General features: G+C 37.3%; 1 protein-coding gene across 1 annotated transcript in view; it reads right to left on the bottom strand.

The window, feature by feature from the left end:
• Window positions 1-257: 257 nt before the first annotated feature.
• LOC145675775 (tonsoku-like protein) overlaps window positions 258-20,343 on the bottom strand; it is a 149,531-nt gene continuing 129,445 nt past the window's right edge. Inside the window, exons 19-25 of the mRNA XM_081746456.1 lie at window positions 19,885-20,009; window positions 17,682-17,857; window positions 16,617-16,795; window positions 14,644-14,778; window positions 3,498-3,666; window positions 2,216-2,459; window positions 258-682 (exon numbers count right to left, since the gene is read on the bottom strand). Of these exons, the coding sequence (XP_081602582.1) occupies window positions 352-682; window positions 2,216-2,459; window positions 3,498-3,666; window positions 14,644-14,778; window positions 16,617-16,795; window positions 17,682-17,857; window positions 19,885-20,009 (1,359 nt within the window). The 3' untranslated portion in view covers window positions 258-351. The remainder of the gene's footprint in view (window positions 683-2,215; window positions 2,460-3,497; window positions 3,667-14,643; window positions 14,779-16,616; window positions 16,796-17,681; window positions 17,858-19,884; window positions 20,010-20,343) is intronic.

Genomic DNA, 20,343 nt, shown 5'->3' with positions numbered 1-20,343 from the left:
GGTTTTGTCTTCTATGCAACAAGTGCTCCCTACCATATGAAACAATATAGTAAGACTCCTGGTGACACGTGCTATTTGCAAGATATTTTAGCGTGTTTTGACTGAATCATGAGGAAAATTTGTTTGAGATTGTATTTCAGCTACTGAAGAACAATAAATAGTATAGATTCTCTATTCATGCCTAAAAATAAATTACATGACTCACTCTATGTATTGTGCCATAAGGCACCTGTCCACACAGCAATAAGAAAAATATGTTAATGTAAAACTAAATCATTTTTATTTATAAAATATTATGTTATTACAAAAAGCAAATATTTAATTTACAAGGTTATATCACATTATGAGCATTTATTTCTTACGTAAACATAGTAAGCCTCCGGGGCCACTTTGAACTAAACTTCTGTGTTCATATGTTTGTTTCCACAAAGATACAATGTCCAGATCATTAGGATTACGAGATAAAGTCAAGATTAACTCGTCTATTCCTTCTAGTGATGCTTTGTCACTAAGGGACATTCTCGAAAAGTCAACTAAATACTTTTCTACATTAAAGCATCCACTAAGATCTAATTTCTGGATATACGGCCTTCTTTCTAGAAGACGTCTCACCGACAAAGATGTCAACTCGATGTTATCAGCTAAGCGTAGAGTTTTTAAATTACTCGCTTTCTGCAATACTCTGAAAATAAGAAATGTTTACTTAGAACAAAGTAATTCCAGCATACATATGTGAAAATTACAATATAATATACTTACATGGTAGTTTTGAACACAAACATATTTATTTTACTAAATATGCACATTTAACTTCGAAGTTTCATACAAGCTCGGAAAAACTAAGTACTAGAAATAAAGACCCTCTCATGAGCCAATTTTATAACCTTCAAAATGCAAGGCTCCCACATAAAGTCTGATGCCAGGCAATTTTTTTTCAGAAACGTTTTGGAGTTTGGGAATTCTGCAACCTATAGTACGTTTACTGTTGGAAGTCTGCTGTCTAAAATACTCGTTATAAGTGGGTGACCCCCTAGAACCCAGAAGCCAGGGGGCAACTCAAAACTTTCAAAAGGAAAGGTATGTCAAACTGGATGAATCCGAAACCTCGTAAGAAAGAAAAAAAAAAAAAAAAAAAAGACTAGTAACATTCATCCCAGATCGATACTTCAAACAAGTCACGAATGGTAACAGGTCAAAGTACAAGTTCAATTTCTATCATTACGACTATGTAAAATCTGACCACGGGGCATTTTCTCAGAAAGGTTCGGAATTGGAGCTTTCTGCTAACATATAGTGTAGTTACTGTAGTGACCCACTTTCGAAAATTTGTTATAGATACGTGACAATGGACGCCGGGAGGCAGAAGTCAATTCAGAACGTTCAAATTCAAATGGAATTCGAAAGCTCGTAAAAGAATATTGCCGTAAAGAAACTTATAGCACATTCTAACCAGCAGAAACCTCTACCCAAGAAATAGTGAAAAAATCGCACCCTAGGTCCCGTATAGGCACCTACGGAATGATACTTAGCAAGTGTTTTTTTTTTTTTTTTTTTTTTTTTTTTTTTTTTTTTTTTTTTTTTTTTTTAAGGAATGTTATACACACACCGATACAGACACGTATGCAGGGATTTATTTCGGGAGGGCGGGAGGAGTCCAAAGATTTTGGGAGTCCTAATTCAATTTGCGGAAAAATATTAAAATTTGTGAAATCACCCCTAAAATTAGACTAAATTTACAGAAAGGTCAGGAAATTTGGGCAAATGGAACCCTTGTGATCCACTCCCAATGTATTCCCTTAGTCGATACATTGACACTAATGTCAACACGAATTTGTGTGTTCTTAAATTTTCGAGCTAGTAGAATCCCAATCATGTTTTAAATTAACGGTAGTTTAATTTCAAGGTAAGCTAAACTCTTCTGTCGATCTCGAATTGTTGACGTTATAGGTTACTGACACAAAAGTAGGAATTGCTGGGAACATTCGGCCCATATCAAAATACCAAATCGGTCGTGAAAGACGAAAGATCAAATTGTGGGTTCCGTACCCACAAATCGAATTTGCAACAATTAGCATTTTTAAAACTGAAAATAAATATATAAACCTTTCACATATTTTCCATAAACCTTATTCTCTCCGTGCGAATAACGGACATTCTACCAGTGTGATATGTACTTAAATTATTGCACTAAGTATCACTTATGTAAAACACGTACCTTAACATCTCCCACACATCAGGATCAGATAGTTCATTTCTCGATAGATCTAGAAACTGGAGATTTTCTAGAGTAGAGTGTTCAAAGAACAGTGCTATTTCCACTCCAATTTTGTCACGGGCTTTACACGTCGAACTGAAATTTAACTTTTGCAGTGAATCTGGCTCAAGCCTACTTAACAGACCACAAATTCCAGTTTTTCTTAAGGCGTTGAAGCTCACGTTCAGATCCTGAATATTACTTACTGAAAGAGAAAGAGGGAAAATTTGTTTAAACCAAATCTTGAGAAATACAGGAGCCTCAATAAAACCTCCTATATTTTAAAGGCTAATAAAATAAAAAGTATTATAAAATTGTTTATTCAGAAATATAAAATGATATTAAAAACAATTTGTAATTGGGTTACGATTAGATCAATATTAGAAATTTTGTTTGTTTACAACTACTTAAGTAGAAATGTGTTTTTTCACTGCACAAAAAGAACAGCATCTTCTGGGACATTTTGCATGATGTTCTAACATGACTATTGATGTCTTAAAAATCTACTGGTTTAAGTTCTTGGACAATCATAATTTTATAAGGTTGAAAGTACAGGTCTTCTTGTAAAATTCCTCTTACATTCTCCCAAGAAAGCCTAACAGTTGCAACACGTTTCCTTGCAGAACATTTTGGAGACTGCAAAACAGAGGTGTACGAACACTCTTCGGCCGGTCAAATGATTTTTCTTTTCAACGCTCAATCTATTGTTCGGAACTCACGCTTACTCGCTTCTTCACGAAGTGAGCGTAAAGTTGAGTGAGCGCGAGTTACGAATTATGATGTGAGCATGAGGTTAATGAGCGTGATTTCGGAATAATGTGAGCGTGATGTCGAAAGGATGTTGTGAGCGTGAGGTCGAAAAGATATTGTGAGTTTGAGTGAGGTAAGTCCAAAGTGGGCACCTTTGATTCAGAAATTCTCGACCCATTGTAAGATAGTCTTCCAATCAGGGACATTTTCATTACGGGAATAGCAAACTTTAATCCCAATCGGTTTCACGCCTTTTGCGTTCAAAACCTAATAACTTTGCAAACTTCATACTTAGCGGTAGCTCCATTACAAATAGCCGCCAATTTTGCGAGTGGGGACCAACAAACACAACAGTATTTCCAACAGCCGCAAAAACAATTTTCTTGTGTCTCCAGCGCTTCGAAGACCTTAGTTTTTGGGATCACCCTCATACTTCACGTATGACAAACATGAATATATGAAACGAAGGAGAAAAGTAATCAAAAGTACTTACAACAGAGAAGGTTAGGTTCCACGTCTGATGACGAAAAGCATGCGCTTGTGAAATCACAGCTTTGAAGATTCAAAATTTGAAGATAAACCAGCTTCTCTAAAATCACCGACAGAGCTTTCATGCTGTCGTCTCCTAAAGGATTATAGCTCAAATCCAATGACTTTAATGTCTGTAAAGAAAGTTTTGACATAAAATATATTGATTACGGTGAAAAGAGATGGCAAAGTGATTGTAAATTAAAACAAATGAGTTTAGTTTAATAGTATGAAACTACTAGGATTCTAAACTATGAGAATTCAACACTCAAGCTTGAAGTAGTACATCTAGAACTACTGCTTGCAACAGAGGAATAGGATCATAGAATCTGGTCCTCAGACGCTGAATCCATATCAAAATTCATCATCCGCCATTTGTTACTGTTTTTGTCCTATGGAGATTAATATTGAAACCGCACATAAATAATATTTAAAGCTCTTACTGAGAAAACGCATTTTGAAGAGACACTTTACTGAATAGGAGGCAGACATCAAAACTAACTAATATCCTCATCACTAATCGCCATAGAATCAAATATCTTAACAAACTCTGCAGAATTCTTAATATAGTGTATCTCTTTCCTACCAATGGATTCAACAATATAGTCAGATATTTTGCTAATATATACGTACATGAGTTTATGCACTGATAATCGGACAATCTCTTCTCAGTAAGACCTATAGACAGGATATATAAATATGCTAAAATTAGTTCTAACGTCAACATCTTTTAAATATAAAGAGAAGTTTTACGAGCAAGTACATGGTATAGCTATGGGATCGCCGTTATCACCATTCATTACCTTACCTTACCCTACCACTCGGCGCTACAGCCTTATGTGGGCCTTGGCCTCCTCAACTATTAGCCTCCATTCGTCTCTATTCTTCAATCTGTTAGCCCTCCTTGTATCTTCATCTTTTCGAGATCTCTCCTTGCATCGCCAATCCATCGCGACTTAAGTCTTCCTCTTCCTCTGTTTGTATACATTATTTCGTGCAGGACTTTCTTCGGCAGTCTGTCAGCCGTCATTCTTTCCACATGTCCAAATCATCTTAACCGCTGAGCCTTAATAAAGCTAACTACATTCTGATTCCCCAGTATATCAGCTATTTCCTCATTAGTTCTTCTTCTCCATTCGTCACCCTCTTTCATGGGTCCGTAAATTCTTCTTTCAAGTATCCTGAGCATGTTCTCATTCCGCTTCGTCATGGTACATACCTCCGTCCCGTAGGTTATTACCGGCCAAATTAATTGTTTTATAATCTTCATTTTTGTGCCCTTACTAATTAATTTACTCTTCAGCAGCTGTATGTTACAATAGAATGCTTTGTTCCCTGTTTGGATTCTTTCCTGTATTGTATCACTCATTCCGTTTTGATTGTTCAGTGTCATACCTAGATATTTAAAGCTTCTTAGGGCCTCGAAGGTCTTGTTTTCTAACTTCAATTCCGTTATGTTCCTTTCTTTCATTTTTGTGGATAATATCATGTACTTAGTTTTTCCTACGTTGACTCTTAATCCCATTTTTCCAGCCGCTTTTTCAAATTTGATGTATACCTGTTTCAGTTGTCTTTCAGTTCTCGTTATAATTGTATCATTATCTGCGTAGGCTAATATCTGGCTCAGTTTGGTGAATATGGTTCCTCGTTTGTCTATTTTATTTATTACTCTATGTAACGCCATATTGAATAGTGTCGTCGATAGACCATCTCCCTATTTGACTCCACCATTATATTCAAATATCACCATTCAATGCCAACTTCTATATGGTGTGTTAAGAAGAGAAAATATTAGAGACCGCTGAACTGAAACCAAAATTTTCGTTTCGATACGTGGATGATACGTCTGTAGTTTAGCCACATGGAAGAGATGCATTACTAGTATTTCAAAAACACCTAAATACCATACATCCCAACATTAAATTAACAACGGAGATCAAAAATGAAGGAAAGATATCATTGCTGGACACATAAAAGTTTGCTTGAAAATGCTTCCTTTATACGCAGATCCACTTATGGATATAAAATGTTATTAAGAGAAGCAACGGAAATAAAATTAGGTGATAGCACATTGAATAGAGAGTAACGTTTGAAGTTTGGTGATATTTGGAATGTTTCATTACAATAAGAAGAAGAAGAAGAAGGAGAAGAAGGAGAATAATAATAATTATTACTAAGAAACAGGTTATATCATAAATTTGAATGAAACCGTGAATTATTACAATATTTGATCAATTTTGAAACTTAAACTTGTAACAAATAAATTATATTACAATTACGATAATATTGTACGATTCCCCAAATTAATAAGAAAAAATGGTGATGAACGCAGTCAAAGTGTTTGAAATGTAAGACAGGAATGGAACACCAAAAAATGAGTTTATTTAATTACTAGGGCAACCATAAAGCATAAGAAGCAGTAAAAGCATAATGAAATTTTTTACCTATGGTTGGTACAGTCCGCAGCAAAAAACCTGCAACATGAGCAAGTAAGTTTATTTTGAAACGACGAAATCTTTTGCTCCAAAATAAGTGTGCAGGGAAGGACGCCGAGATTTCTCCTGGCGTGATTCGTTCCACTTAAACGTTATGTTGATTTCCTGCGCTGTTAGGCGTACTTTCACAATAAATTTACATGCTCATGTTGCAGGGTTTTTGCTGCGGACTGTACCATATCTGTGATTTTTACAACTTTACATATCCAAATTTGCCAATTTTACAACTTTACATATCCAAATTTGCCAATCTTATAAGCATAATAAAGCATAATTTACAGAAGTAAAGCATAATGCTTAATGCTTTTAAAGGAAAAATGTTATATTTTGTGCCAAAGAAAATATGATCAACAAAGGCTGTTATCAATTCCGCAAACAATGGAAATCAACTGCGAATTGCCTTTACGCATAACAATGGAAAGTTCGAATTCCTCCTCTCTCCGCACCTTCTGCTCAAAAGGATTTTTGTTTGTTTGTTTGTTCCTTCACTTTGTGTTAAAAGGCAGAAGGACTGGTTGTGTTTATTTCAAGATGCCAAAATCGAGAGTATATGCAATCTCAATGAGTAAGAGAATTTCCAATTGACCATTTCAAAGTAGAAGGCGGTAATCTATTTTGTACTCTTTGTTTTGAATTCATTTAATATAAGAAGTCTACTGTGCAGGTACATGTATTTTATTCGAAATATCGCTTAAGGAAAACTGCACAAAATGAGATAATATTTAATGGGAAAAGTGAATAGTTTTATATACATTTTTAATGCTTGTGTAATAAAAAGGAGTAAAATAAAACATATGTAATAGAAATGGGTAAAAATGAAGTATAATTCAAGGAACAGCATATTAAGGCATAATTTTTTTATAAAAAAAAGCATAATAAGGCATAGTGTAAGGAAAAATAAAGCATAATATACAGCTGTATAAAGCATAAAGTTGGTTGCCCTATTAATTACCAATATCTACGTGAAAAATATATGGTACATATAAGGGTTTCCACTTATGTGGCGAGCACAAATTTCTTCAGTTTTCCAGATTTTCCATGTCACGATTTACAAATCCCCAGTTCTATATACAGGCTGTCCTACTAATGCGTACAACAAATTTAAGGGTAGATAGCTGATGTGAAACCAAGAAAAAAAGTCCTATTCAACTTTGGCCAAAAATCCATAGTTTCGGAGATATAGGCTGCCGAAAGTGTGCGAAAGTGAACTTTATAGAGATCTATATCTTCACTATCCTAAACGATAGAGCAAAGACGGTATGGTTAAGTCAGACATCGAATGTGCTCTATCCAAAAATGCTTATGCCGTAATCGTGAAATCTGTGCGCAAGAGATTCCCCAAAGGAAGTGGAGAATCCTCGTCAATTCTCTTGCGAAAGAGAGGTCTACATTAGCGTGGTTCGAAGACTATAAAAACAGCGAACAGTAATTCGTTGTCGGCAGTGGGATATCTTCAACGGGTTCAACATGACGCGGAATTTTGTAATTAGCTATGTGGGGTTGCATAACTGCAACATCAGTAAGAGGTAAAAACATATGGTTTAGTTACCATAAATGAGAGAGGCGGGCCATTCGAGGCGAATAGCAGCAGCAGAGTGTGTGTATACCTGCAATAGGAATTGGCGTGGGAACATGAATGAAAAGAGGGTGCAGTAACCAAAAACATAGGGAATATGAGAAACTACTAAAAAGAACATGCACATGAACACCGTAGTAAATACAAAAATGAAAAGAAATGTGTATCCAGTATGTGGTAAAATAAACGAAATATATAGGGCTAGACTATAGCTGCATTGTACTCACAATAAACAAGTTCAATTTGCAAAATTGCTGTTCCATGTTTCCAATATCCACCTTAGTCGTTCCTATGTACTCGTGGTATGTTCTCAATATGTTCTCCACCAACTGGCTCACACGCATAAGTACGACGCAGCAATGACTGACGAACATTATCGAGTACTTCGGATGTATCACGAATCGACTGGAAAGTAGCCTGGATACGTCGTTTCAGATCGTCTATATCATGAATTTCCTTTGCGTAAACTATTTCCTTACCATGTCCCCACAAATAAAAATCCAATGGATTTAAATCGGGAGAACGAGCAGGCCATGCATATCAACTACTCCTTTCTATGCATCTGTTTGGAAATGCAACATCAAGATGTTCGTGAGCTTGCCTCTGTAAATGAGGAGGAGCCCAATCGTGCATGAACCGCACGGAACGTCTTTCTTTCAGAGGTACATCCTCTAGAAGTTGTGGAAGTTCATGCTGTAGAAAATTGAGATACAGCTCACCAGTTAAACGCCCTGGGAAGAAACATGGCCCTAAAAGTTGGTTTTCGATTATGCCTGCCCACACGTTTACGCTAAATTGTCTCCAGTGGCGGTCTACGACAATTTGATGCAGATTTTCCTTGGCCCAGAAATGGCGATTGTGTAGGTTTACGACGCCATCTCTCGTAAAGCCAGCTTCATCTGTGAAAAGAATGAAGGATGGAAACATTGGGATGCGCGTGCACTTTGTTAGTATCCACCGACAAAATCTTCGTCGTCGTGAATAGTCTCTCATTTCAAGAGCAATGGATATAACAGCTATTCATGAAACAAACGCCAAATAATATTGTGGGATACGCCTTCTGTTGTAATTGCTTGACGTGTGCTGATTTCTGGCTGCCGTGCTACTTGGTTAAGAATCCTTTCCTCGTCGGCTGGTCGAAGCACTTCAAGTGGTCTTCCACGATCCGCGTTTCCACGGAAACTACCTGTTTCCCTGATACGTCTATCAATGAAAACAAATGTCCGATCATTTGGAACCCGACGGTTTGGGAACGTCTCACGGTATAAACGTTGGGCTGCCAACGGGTTACCTTCAGTACATCCATAAATTAGGTGCTTATCGGCTAACTCACTAAACGAGTACTCATTCATCTTGTAGCACAGAATACGTCACTACCCTTTCGTTCGAATCACAAAATTTAAATAGTACACCATTCACACAATGAAAACCACAGCACTGCACTGTAATCGGGCCAAAATGTTACTGATTATAGAAGCACATGATTCAGTTAGGTCAGGCATATTTTGTGTCTCGTGTCGTTAAAGATAACCTGTTTCATTAACGTCTTACAGACATACAGAGCTTCTGTTCTAGGCGCGTTTAACAACAGTATACGACGATTGCAATCTGTTTCTTTCAGAACAAATTTTGCCACCTCGGTGTTGTAAGTTGCACGTCACAAGTTAGCTGCTTGTTTACTTGAATCCAACAAAAGTGAAAAGACGTCTAAGACACTACCCCAATTAAACACAACTACACATTTGTGAGACTCCCGCGTGATTGGAAGGTTTACATCACTCCACTCCACTCACAGAGCCCCGTATTCGAATCTTGCTGGAACAGACGTTCTCTGTGTGTGTATAAGGTTGTGTGTAATGGTAGTAAGCAAAAAAAAAAAAAAAAAACTTATTATTATTATTATTTCACAATTTCGTTAGTTTTGTTGCCTTTCCCAGTAAGTTTTTTCAGTACCACCTATAACTACATTCCAAGCAAATGAGTGTTTAAGGAAAGGTGTTATATCAATGCTTGCTTTCCTTGCTTTTTTTTCTTTCTTTTCTTCGAACGAAATCAATTGGTATTTCGGTGCCACTATCTTCTGGGTTGCCTGGACGATTTCTCTCTCTCCATACGAAGAAAGCAAGCTTCCTTTTTATTCCCACCCACCCATTAGTTGCATCAACCACAGTTTAACGTTATTTTGGTTCATCTGTACAACAGCCGGCCCGCGGGCCATATGCGGCTCGCCTAACCCTCTCTCGGCCCGCTGGTCAGTTATTAAAAACCATATTATAATAAATTGTATTATTATAATTTTTCTTTTTTACAAAACCTGTTAAGAGTGAACTGGAAATTTCCCATAGATCACACAGTGCGAAACGTGGTAACGCCCTGAAGACAAGCACTTGGCAAGCGCAGGTACTTGGGGAAAATTTCTCTCGGTATAAGGATTGCTAGATGTACCGACAAAGTTCTAAATACATTATTCTGCTCCTCTTTAGTGAGTAATATTTTGGTCACCAGTATAACATTTGTTTTGTGTTATTGTGTTGTAAATTACGATGAACATGTTCCATTATTTAACACTATACTATTCAATTGCCGTAAAAATGATATACCTACAGTGAGGCCCGCGACGCCATTTAGTGCTCTGCGACTGGCCCGCCCACTGTTCCAAGTTGCACACCCATGTTGCACAACTTGCACGCTGATTAGTATGCACTTTTCCTCATGTGCATGCTCTTTTTAGTAGTTTCTCATATTCCTTATGTTTTTGGTTACTGCACCCTCTTTTCAATCATGTTCTCACGCCAATTCCTATTGCATAGGTAATTACAAAAATTCCCGCGCCATGTTGAATTCGTTGAAGATATCCCATTGCCGATAACGAATTACTGTTGCTGTTTTTATAGTCTTCGAACACGCTAATGTAGACCTCTCTTTCGCAAGAAAATTGAACGAGGATTTCCCACTTCTTTTGGGGAATTCCTTGCTCACGGGTTTCACGATTGCGGCATAAGCATTTTTGGATGGAGCACATTCGATGTCTTTAACTTGACCATACCGCTTCTGCTCTATAGTTTAGGATAGTGAAAATATAGATCTCTAAAGTTCATTTTCCCACACTTTCGGCCAAAGCTGAAGAGGACTGTTTTTTGGTTTGACATCAGCTATCTACCCTTAAATTTTTTGTACGCATTAATAGGACAGCCTGTATGTATAATGTTAAAAAAACAACTATACTTTTCCCGGTTGCTTTTCATTCAAATTGTCTTTTCTTCCTTTTGACTCATATTACGAAGAACAATAAATATTCAAAAGGCATTGGTTAAACAATTACATCTCAAACAAATGAAGAACTCTTAGCTCTTGCAACACGCCATTTTTCAATGTGGCAGAGAATGAGTATTAACTGTGTTATTTATTTTAATTTCGTTTTCTTAATTCTTATTTGTTGTGTGGTAAACTTTGTTTTTATCATACGAGGCACGCTCACAAAATAAATGTACTAGGGCCCTCGCGGGCAGAAGAAATTTGTTATTGCTATGTTGGTCACACTGCCGTGTAACTTATCTCCTAGCCTCTCCAGCGAGCCCAATCACGCATCAGTGGCCACAGTAACGTCTTCCGTGAAAGCTGTCGATAAAACCTGCCGCCAAGTGCGAGATTCGCAGCGTTACCCGTTATATCATCGTGAAGAGAAAATCTTAGTCTGAAATTTTCAACGAGATCAAATCAGTTTATGGCAAAGAAATCATGAATCGTACGAGTGTGTTTAAACGGTGTCGTGAATTTAAAAACGGTCATACTGGTGTGCACAATGAGCAAAGGAGTGGAAGACCGTCGGTTTTAACTGATTTGCGCATTCCCCTGACCTGGCGCGTTCAGACTATCATTTGTTCACCTCCTTAAAGATGCACATGGGTGGGGAGAAAAGGTTTCAACTGACGAGGAAGTGAAGGTGCAGGTGAAGAATTGGACAAAAGAGGTGGCGGCACACTTCCTTAACCAAAGCATAAAAAAATTGATCCTTCGTCTCACTAAATGCATCGAGGGGGATGACGACTACGTGGAAAAATAATTTACATATATACTAATGTAACCATGTGAAAGGTTTTTTTTATTTTTTTATTTTTTTTTTCTCCTACAAAAATCTAGTACACTTAGTTTCTGGACGTGCTTCTTACTTATTATGGGACAAAGTTTGGAGAGTGAGCTGCGATCAAGAAAAAAATGTTAACTTGTTTCTTTATTTACATGAACTTTTCGTTTTATCATCGACAAATCAGCATGAGAATTTCCGGCTTATTGGCTTCCCACGATCTCCATTGACTCATCTAACAACCAGTGAGTTCTGCTTTAGACAACCACAATAGTTTCTGTATATTAATGTATATTTTCGACTTTGTTCAGAGAACTGGACCTGTGATGTTACTAGACATGTGCGGAAGACTCAGAATCACGTAAGACTGACAAAGTTTACGTTGCGATCAATCATCAGACATGCTGCGAATATATAGAAGTTGTATTCCTTACTGCTTTTTTGTTTTGTGTTTCACATAGATGTTCATTTTACTTCGACCTCACTCACCCTCGCCCTCGCAGTAGCAGTTGGCCCTCGCCCTCGCGAATGGAATTGTCCATCGCCCTCGCGCACCCTCACCCCCGCCATCGAAACTTGTCCTCGCCCTCTTCGTCGAAGCTTTTCCTCGCCCTCGCACACCCTCACCCTCGCCATCGAAGCTTGTCCTCGCCCTCTTCGTCGAAGCTTTTTCTCGCCCTCGCACACCCTCACCCTCGCCATCGAAGCTTGTCCTCGCCCTCGCGCACCCTCGCTCTCGCTGCCGAAACTTGTCCTCGCCCTCTCGCACCCTCACCCTCTTCGTCGAAGCTTTTCCTTGCCCTCGCGCACCCTCGCCATCGAAGCTTCTCCTCGCCCTCGTGGCCAAAACTTGTCCTCGCCCTCGCGTCACTGTGGGCGAGGGAACTTGAGGGTGAGGATGCCCTCGAGAGGGCCACCCTCGCGAGGGTGAACATCTCTGGTGTTTCATATTATACGAAACATGTCATTCTCACACATACAAATAATTATATATTCTCTAACTACATCAGATAATATTTTGATAATACAATGTCAAAATTACAAAAATATTGTACTGAAATTAATTGACACTCCTGCATTATCTACAACACTTTCCATATTATATATGGAATCGAATTATACAGTAGACTCCCGAGTATCCGACCTAGTTTTCTTTTATCGTAGTTGAATGAAGAAGGCGTTGTATTGGTAACATTGCCAACGCATTGGAAGTGGGCGTCGTGCGCAAAATACAAGTTTAGACTTTTTCAAAAACTAAAAACTGTAAGTTTTGACTCTTATCTTAGGGCTACGTTTTCATATCAGTATACTGTAAAATCAGCTCGAGTCAATTTTATTAGGAATTAGGCCTACGATTTATGTTAATGTTCTGTTTATGTTTTCTGCATTTAAATTAGGCATTACAGAATTTATGTTAAAATATGATCGGTTTACATATACTGTACGTATTCTTGAACCTACTTTTTCTCTAATAAATTATACTTTCTCTCTAATAAATTCTTGAAACGTGCATTGCAGTACATAAACCTTTATAAACTACCAGCGCAGAGCCAAATAAGTAGTGAGAAAGTACGTACTGTATTATAACAGTAAGTTTTGGTATAGAAACTTTGTCTTCTGATATTGGTGAGTCAAAGATATGAATTCATAAAACTCCAGCCTATCCGGCTTTTTTTGTTATCCAGCCTGTCCTTCCGTCACATTAGGCCAGATATTCAGGAGATTACTGTATATATTCAATATTTCGTATTTGTATTAGTGCTGAATTTCGTACAAATCTTAAAATTTTATGCTTGTGTTTCTCAGACATTATGAGTTCTGGAAAAATAAAAATAACGCATCTGCATTTTTTTTTCCCTCGTCAACGCACAGTGTATGATTTTTTTTTTTTTTTTCGTGGTGGTTCACGTGTATTTACATACTTGAACGTTGAGTTTTACCACTGCAAAATCTTGAATGAGAACTGGATTGAAATCCCAGCATTGAAAATCTCATCATAGTTGTCATTTTTCCGAACTACTTATTTTTTTCTAATATCACGCGATCTCGGTGGAAATTCAACAAACAAGTCAGCCTTAAATGGCAAACATTCTCAATTAAAGGAAAAAGACAAAGTTTATCAATCAATATCGATAAGGCACTTATTGGTGCGTAAAATTATACCTTGTAGTGTATATTACACAGTTAGCATAAATGACTCATTTGTTTTGAAAAAGCTATATTTTCAGAAGTATTACACGCACACACATTAAAGATATATGAAAAGAACCACAAAGTCACCAAGTTTGTGTTATGTATTCCAGGTGGCAGCACGAGGTGGGGGGGGGACAAGACGGGGCAGCCACTGACTGAGACATCCCGCATCGCTGGATTGTGCGTATTGGTGAGAATGACCTAGTTTTGTTCCCCTGGCCTCCCAGATCTCCTGATTTAATACCCTGCGGCTCCTTCATGTGGGGGTACGTTAAGGATCTTGTTTACGTATTCCCACTATCGCAATTCTTAGTTGAGCTCAAAGAGCGCATCAGTGCTGCAACGCAGACAATTGACAGAACAATGCTACAAAATGTATGGAATGAGCTTGAGAATCGTCTGGACGTGTGTTGTGTCAACAAAGGGGCACATATTGAACATTTGTAGAGGGTGTATAAACTTGATGAGTTTGTGGTTCTTCACATATATCTTACATGTGTGAACGTGTAATACTTTTGAAAATATAGCCTTTTCAAAACGAATGAATCATTTATGTTAACCCTGTATTTCTTGTTTCGTTATAATAGTGTTCATTAATGTACTAAAGTGTTTATATAAAAACAGAAGAAGATTAGTATCAATTGGATCTTACAGTGTATTGAAAACTATTGCCAGTTGAAGCCACTGCTGCTCTAGATCTCTAAAACTCCTTGAAAAATGTTCGTTCATTATCTCGATCAAGAAGTCCATATACTAAACTCACCTGAGTAATTCCATTAGAATTGCCTGCTAATGAGAGAGTCTCGGCTAAACAATTCAGCCCTTCTGCAGTAATGTTGTTACAGGATATATTTAAGGTTGATAAGCTAGTCAGTGATAGAATAGATTTGGATAAATCCTGAAAAAGAATTCAGAAAAACTTAAAAAAAAAAGTTTTCAAAGTATCAAAGAAAACACTACAGCTAGTTAGCACGTAACACATGCAAATACTACTTGTTATATTAACCATAAGAATCTCAGTGGATGGAGAAGGGGGGAGGGGGGCTTCTCGAATTCACAAGGTAGTTTTTTGTTTAAAAAAATTCTAACAAAATGTCAGCCAGTTATTCTCTTTTAGTTAGTTGTTAGTTACAGTTACTTGTAATTTGCAATAATGATATAGGAAATTATTTTATAAGTAGTTTAGGAAATAGCGTAATTGGTCCGAGGTTTCCCCTTGCCCCTGGGATTACCTGGAACAATTTCATTTGAAGATCATAGCTAATTTAATTTCAGTGCCAGGCTATTACTTAGCCAGAATATCAAAGGTAATTTTATCTTCCATATCTCCGAATTAAATGAAGTATGCATCTAACCACACTGCCCAACCAGGCAACAGTTTTGTACCATTGGCAGCTGATATATCTGTTTTTATACACTTACTAGTCAGCTCGACGTAACAAAGAATACTCTAAATAGCTTCGTGTAGAGAAAACGAAAGAAGTATCATGTGTTTTATGCACAAGAGTACATGTACGCTTTTGAGATGACAATATTTAAAGTGCCTCTTTTATCGTTAATTGTATTTAAAAAGTTACGAGATGGGTTCAAAGACATCTTATCTAAAAGCTTTGGAATTACTTGTGTTAACTGATGTATTTACAGGCTAATATAAATTAGATGACGCGGAAATTTTTATTGAAGACAACTGACTGTTCCCAGTTCCATTACACAGTTATACCTTGTTTCATTTATTACCTTCTGATAAAACATGCATTCTAACTTTCAATTGAGCTTCTTTATCTTCTTATTAGCTTTTGTTGCAATAATGATTTTTCAGCTCATTCTAGAGCCTTTCTATCCCAACTGTGCCCTTGCTGGTGCTGCTATCGATATGTGATTTCCCGTATCTCTCCCGAAAGAGGAGTGAGAAGTTGCTGCAGCCGCTATCTTTCAATTGTTGGATGCGGAAGCGTTGTCACAATGACTTATATCCACCTGTGCTCTGTCTTGTTAGCTACTTTAAGTAGCCTACGATCTTCATTCGCCGAGACCAAACGACTGAATGAGAAATAAGCAAAGAGAGGGTTTCATCTACCCACCCTGGGGTTGGGCCGAAGTATAGTTCGCATATTTTCCGAGGGCACAGATGGAATAGACAGGCTTTAACAACCATGTCAAGTTCTATGACAGCACCACTAGAATATTCTCTTCCATTTCTGTAAACGTATGGTACGCCATTTTAAACGAACGTGTTTCTTGTTTGGAAATCCAGTAATGTGGCTGTAATTCCAACATTAGCATTCGTGTGCTATCATACATAATTTATCAGGTATTATACAGTTTATATATATATAACTTGTATCACTTTATGTTGTATATTAGCTGAAAGAACTGAGGACAGGACAAGACACTTGATATTGGAATTAACAGTTAAGTTACATGAATTTCCAAACAAACGAATTTCCAAAAAGGAAAGTTATAATCTATTCTAAGGGAATGAAATGGTATAGTGTGGAATTATTTTATAGTATCTGAAAATTAAGATAGCAGTAACACATTCTTCGAAGCTATAGGGTTTTTAAAATATCAACATTTTAAAACGCCTGTAGCTAAGTCATTTATTATACATAACACAATTCGTTGTAAATTTTTATTCATTACCTGGTACAAAGAATCACACGCTCGATAATAATTAAGTCATTAACAAACTGTATATTACAACTGAAATATTTAGTGCGCCTCTACAAGAATTACCTTGATTCCTTCATCCCAGATTACATTTCCAGAAAGATTCAGTTCTTTCAAAGAGCTCTGTCGATAAATAGCACGAAACACGGGACAGAATTCTGACGACTGAAGACCAAGTTCCGCCATATTTAGTATGCGCGTAGTCTGACACGAATCCATACAGCTCAGAATATAAGAATCAACATCTGAAAGAAGGGAATGTTTTGTTACTTATATAATTTAATATGCACGTGGAAAGAAGAATTATCTTATTTATTTATTTCACATACTTTACTTCCAAGATTGCTTACTACTAGCTGTCAAGGTTGTCCGGATTAGCATATTACAGAATAATATACAGGGTGGACACAAAGACTCTCTTTTGGTCTTTAATAACATAGATAACATTAATAACAAATAATAGGAAAACTCTAAAAGTGTTTTAAACTTGATTTAGAGAATTTCCACATGTGTTCCATTAGCTGCCAATGCGATGTCACATGCGAAACTTAGGAATTGAGAAAGGTCTTCTTGTGTTAACGCATGAACAATCTGCACCTTATATGTGTATAACTTCAAAAGTTTGTGTAAAATTTTTAACACAGTTGACTTCAGGATGTCCAGTTTATGCGATGTGCAATGCAAGGATTTCCGTGGGCTTCGGGTTAAAGCAAAAAGAACAGCGTTCCATACGTTACTCACTAACATTCGGTCTACCGCTTCTATCAAGATCTAAAACACTTCCTGTTGCACCACTTTCTCCAGAAGTGTGACGGGAGATTTTGTTTTATGATACCACAACACAACTTCGCTTTCTGCTGTACTGACGCCATTTTAAAACAAATTACTGTTGCGCTGCGGTCCGTTGCACTAGATGGCAGCACAGGCTGTGGCAAATCTTGAAATATCATACAAGCGACGTTATCAGACCGTATGCTTCTACCATCCTTTGTTTTCTTATTATTACTGTTTATTATCAGGGAAAGACTTTATGTCCGCCCTGTATGTCTGAACTGTGGATTTAAACAAAATTAAATTATAATCTAAATGATTTACAACCTAAAACAGAAAATTTGAAACCTTATTATCTACCTTTGCACAAACTTCCGCATGCCTCGATGTATCTTTGACTTAACGGAGGTAAGTTCCATGACGTAACGGATCCTTCAACTTCATCATGGCTACTGATTATGGATATTGGATCATCTTCTGATAGATATGCTCCGTCCTTCGTTAATAAGCACAATGTTGGCTGAATTCCTTCCATTCTGAAATTAACACAAATTGGTATGGATGCATTACATTTTCCACAGAAAGTCCATTAGAATTTCTTATTCCTATTAGTACAGGAAGCCATTTGTAATTCATACAAATAATAATATTCTAATTAAACTGGAATTGTCATTAACGAAACACGGACAATCACCTCTCCTGTGAGGGGTTCCCGATTCTATCTCAGACTATGTAAAAGCCTGGGGCTATGGATAAAGACCATTTTTCCTGGAATAGATTTTCCTTTACCCTCTATTTAAAATGTTTGTTACGCTTTTCAGCCGCGCTTGTCAATATAATCTTAAAAAATAAGTTTCAAGAAATTTGAATAAATAACTCATTTTCAAGATTTGTCCGCATCTTGCCATTGACTGCTTGAATGTACGTTACCTTTGTCTAACATTAACCCGGGATTAACTAACTTGTTACTGCATGTAAAATCTTTGATGGTAAGCGTGATGAAGTTGATGTACAAGAAGTTGTGGTACAAACCATATGGTGTGAGTGTAAGAACACAGATTCCACGAGTGGGAGAATGTGTGATTTCTGGGAGCGGACTGGGTAGTGTAGTAGTTAACGCATCAGCACAGTATGTCGAAGATTCCGATTCGAGTTGAGGTGCAGTTATGCACTTTTCCACTCTTTGTGTATTGTTTTCTCATATCCATTACCCCTTCCTTACATGCCTCAATTGAGTTGTCGATGAAGATCGATAGGTGCTATACCACAAAGGTGACGAAAACGGGTCATCACACGTTATTCTTGTACGTTCATATCTGTAATGACGAAAATAGTATTCACTCTAGAATGACTGTAGGAATTACAGGTGCTGCACGGTAGCGATTTCTATATCACAAGTTTGTGATTACAAATTTATGTAATGTGTCGAAAAAAAAAAAAAAAAAACAAGAGAGAGACTTTAGAACTCGAACGCACTTCGTATATTTGATAGGATCTATTGTCAACTGAAATCCGAACGATGATTCAGGTTTGTATCCGAGGCAAATATACTCAATAAGAAATTAAATCTTTCAGTTTAACATCTCGCGATTATACCCTTTGGGCCAAGGGAGACGATGATTAAGGCAAATGAATGATGATGAAAGAATTGGTGGAATGAGAAAATGAGAAGAAAGGGGAGTACCCCGGGAAAACCCACGGATACGCTGTTGTCCACCACAAACTAACTTAACCGGGGATCGAACCAGGAACCCCACGCACCAGAGATAAGTGTTTTACCGCTGAGCCACCGTGCTCCCCAATATACACAATGAGAATCGAACCCGGCACTACGAGCACAAAAAGCACACGCATCAGCCACTTGGCGATGAGGATGTCCTACTTACTGATATTTAGTCTACATAACCTAAATTCCAAGTTGAACGCCTCGTGTAAGAAATTCAGACCGCATCTTTTGCGGACTGTGGAAAAATAAATGTACTCTTTTGCTTCCAGCGCTGAACTCGTTAGATATTGAACTATTAAAAAGTTCTATTTTATCTAGTGGAAGAAATTCTATGTCTACACTAAATCTAAAACAAATTAAGAGTGGGAATTTCCCTCATCTTCAAATTCTAAACAGTAATGACAACTACTGCAAAAGCTGGCGCGGTGGCCTAGTGGAAGAGCGCTCACCTCTGATGTGAAAGGTTCCTGGTTCGATCCCAAGCCATGGAAATTTGTGGTGGACAACGTCCTGTCCGTAGGTCTTTTACGGATCCCCCATCTACTTTTACATTTTCATTCCACCAATCACAATCATTTCTACAACCGAAGACCTTTGGTTGGTTATTTTTTTAAAAAAGCAAATCTTGTTATTTTAAATTCATATTTGCGTGACCACTGCTCCTAATATGAGAACTGCGCTATCTTTGACCAAGTCGTAAGTTTGCACTGAAACAAGTCAAAGTTTTCGTATACTTAACTGTCTATTTCCATGTTATAGAACATCATTGTTCGTATGAAACACTGATCATCTGAATACTATTAAATGGGAAAATAAGCAAGTAAACGAAATACTAACCTGAAATACCGTTGAGCTGCAGCTTTTGCTAGCCAACCAATCGTGTAGTGCTGACCACTAGACGTAGGTAAAGGCACCAGCAGTAGTTTATCCTGTACACGGACCTTTATTGATTGGGAGCTCAACTGAAAACCAAGGAAATAAAAAATAACTCTAATACGTTACACATTCATCTTGTATCATCATCTTAGTTAGAGTTCTAAAAGATACATAACCAGGATTTTCGCTAGAGAAAAACTCAATTTACCAACTAACGGTTCCTGTTTCCTTTGCAGTGTTTACCTGAATTACCAATTACTTTTTTTTTCAAATTCTCCAACCTTTCCGGAAAAAAAAGGGGGAGGGATTCTTTTCCCAGACGCTTCAAAATTTCCGGAAATTTTACAACACTAATCTTGAAACATTCTGGTAAAACAAATACACAAAAACGTTGAAATATCGTAGCATGCAAATATGACA

Source organism: Thermobia domestica, chromosome 18 (genome assembly GCF_964235325.1).
Source record: "Thermobia domestica chromosome 18, izTheDome1.hap1.1, whole genome shotgun sequence".
NCBI classification, from domain to species: Eukaryota; Metazoa; Arthropoda; class Insecta; order Zygentoma; family Lepismatidae; genus Thermobia; species Thermobia domestica.
The sequence above is the reverse complement of the archived record's forward strand: the minus strand, read 5'-3'. Positions and strand labels throughout refer to the sequence as shown.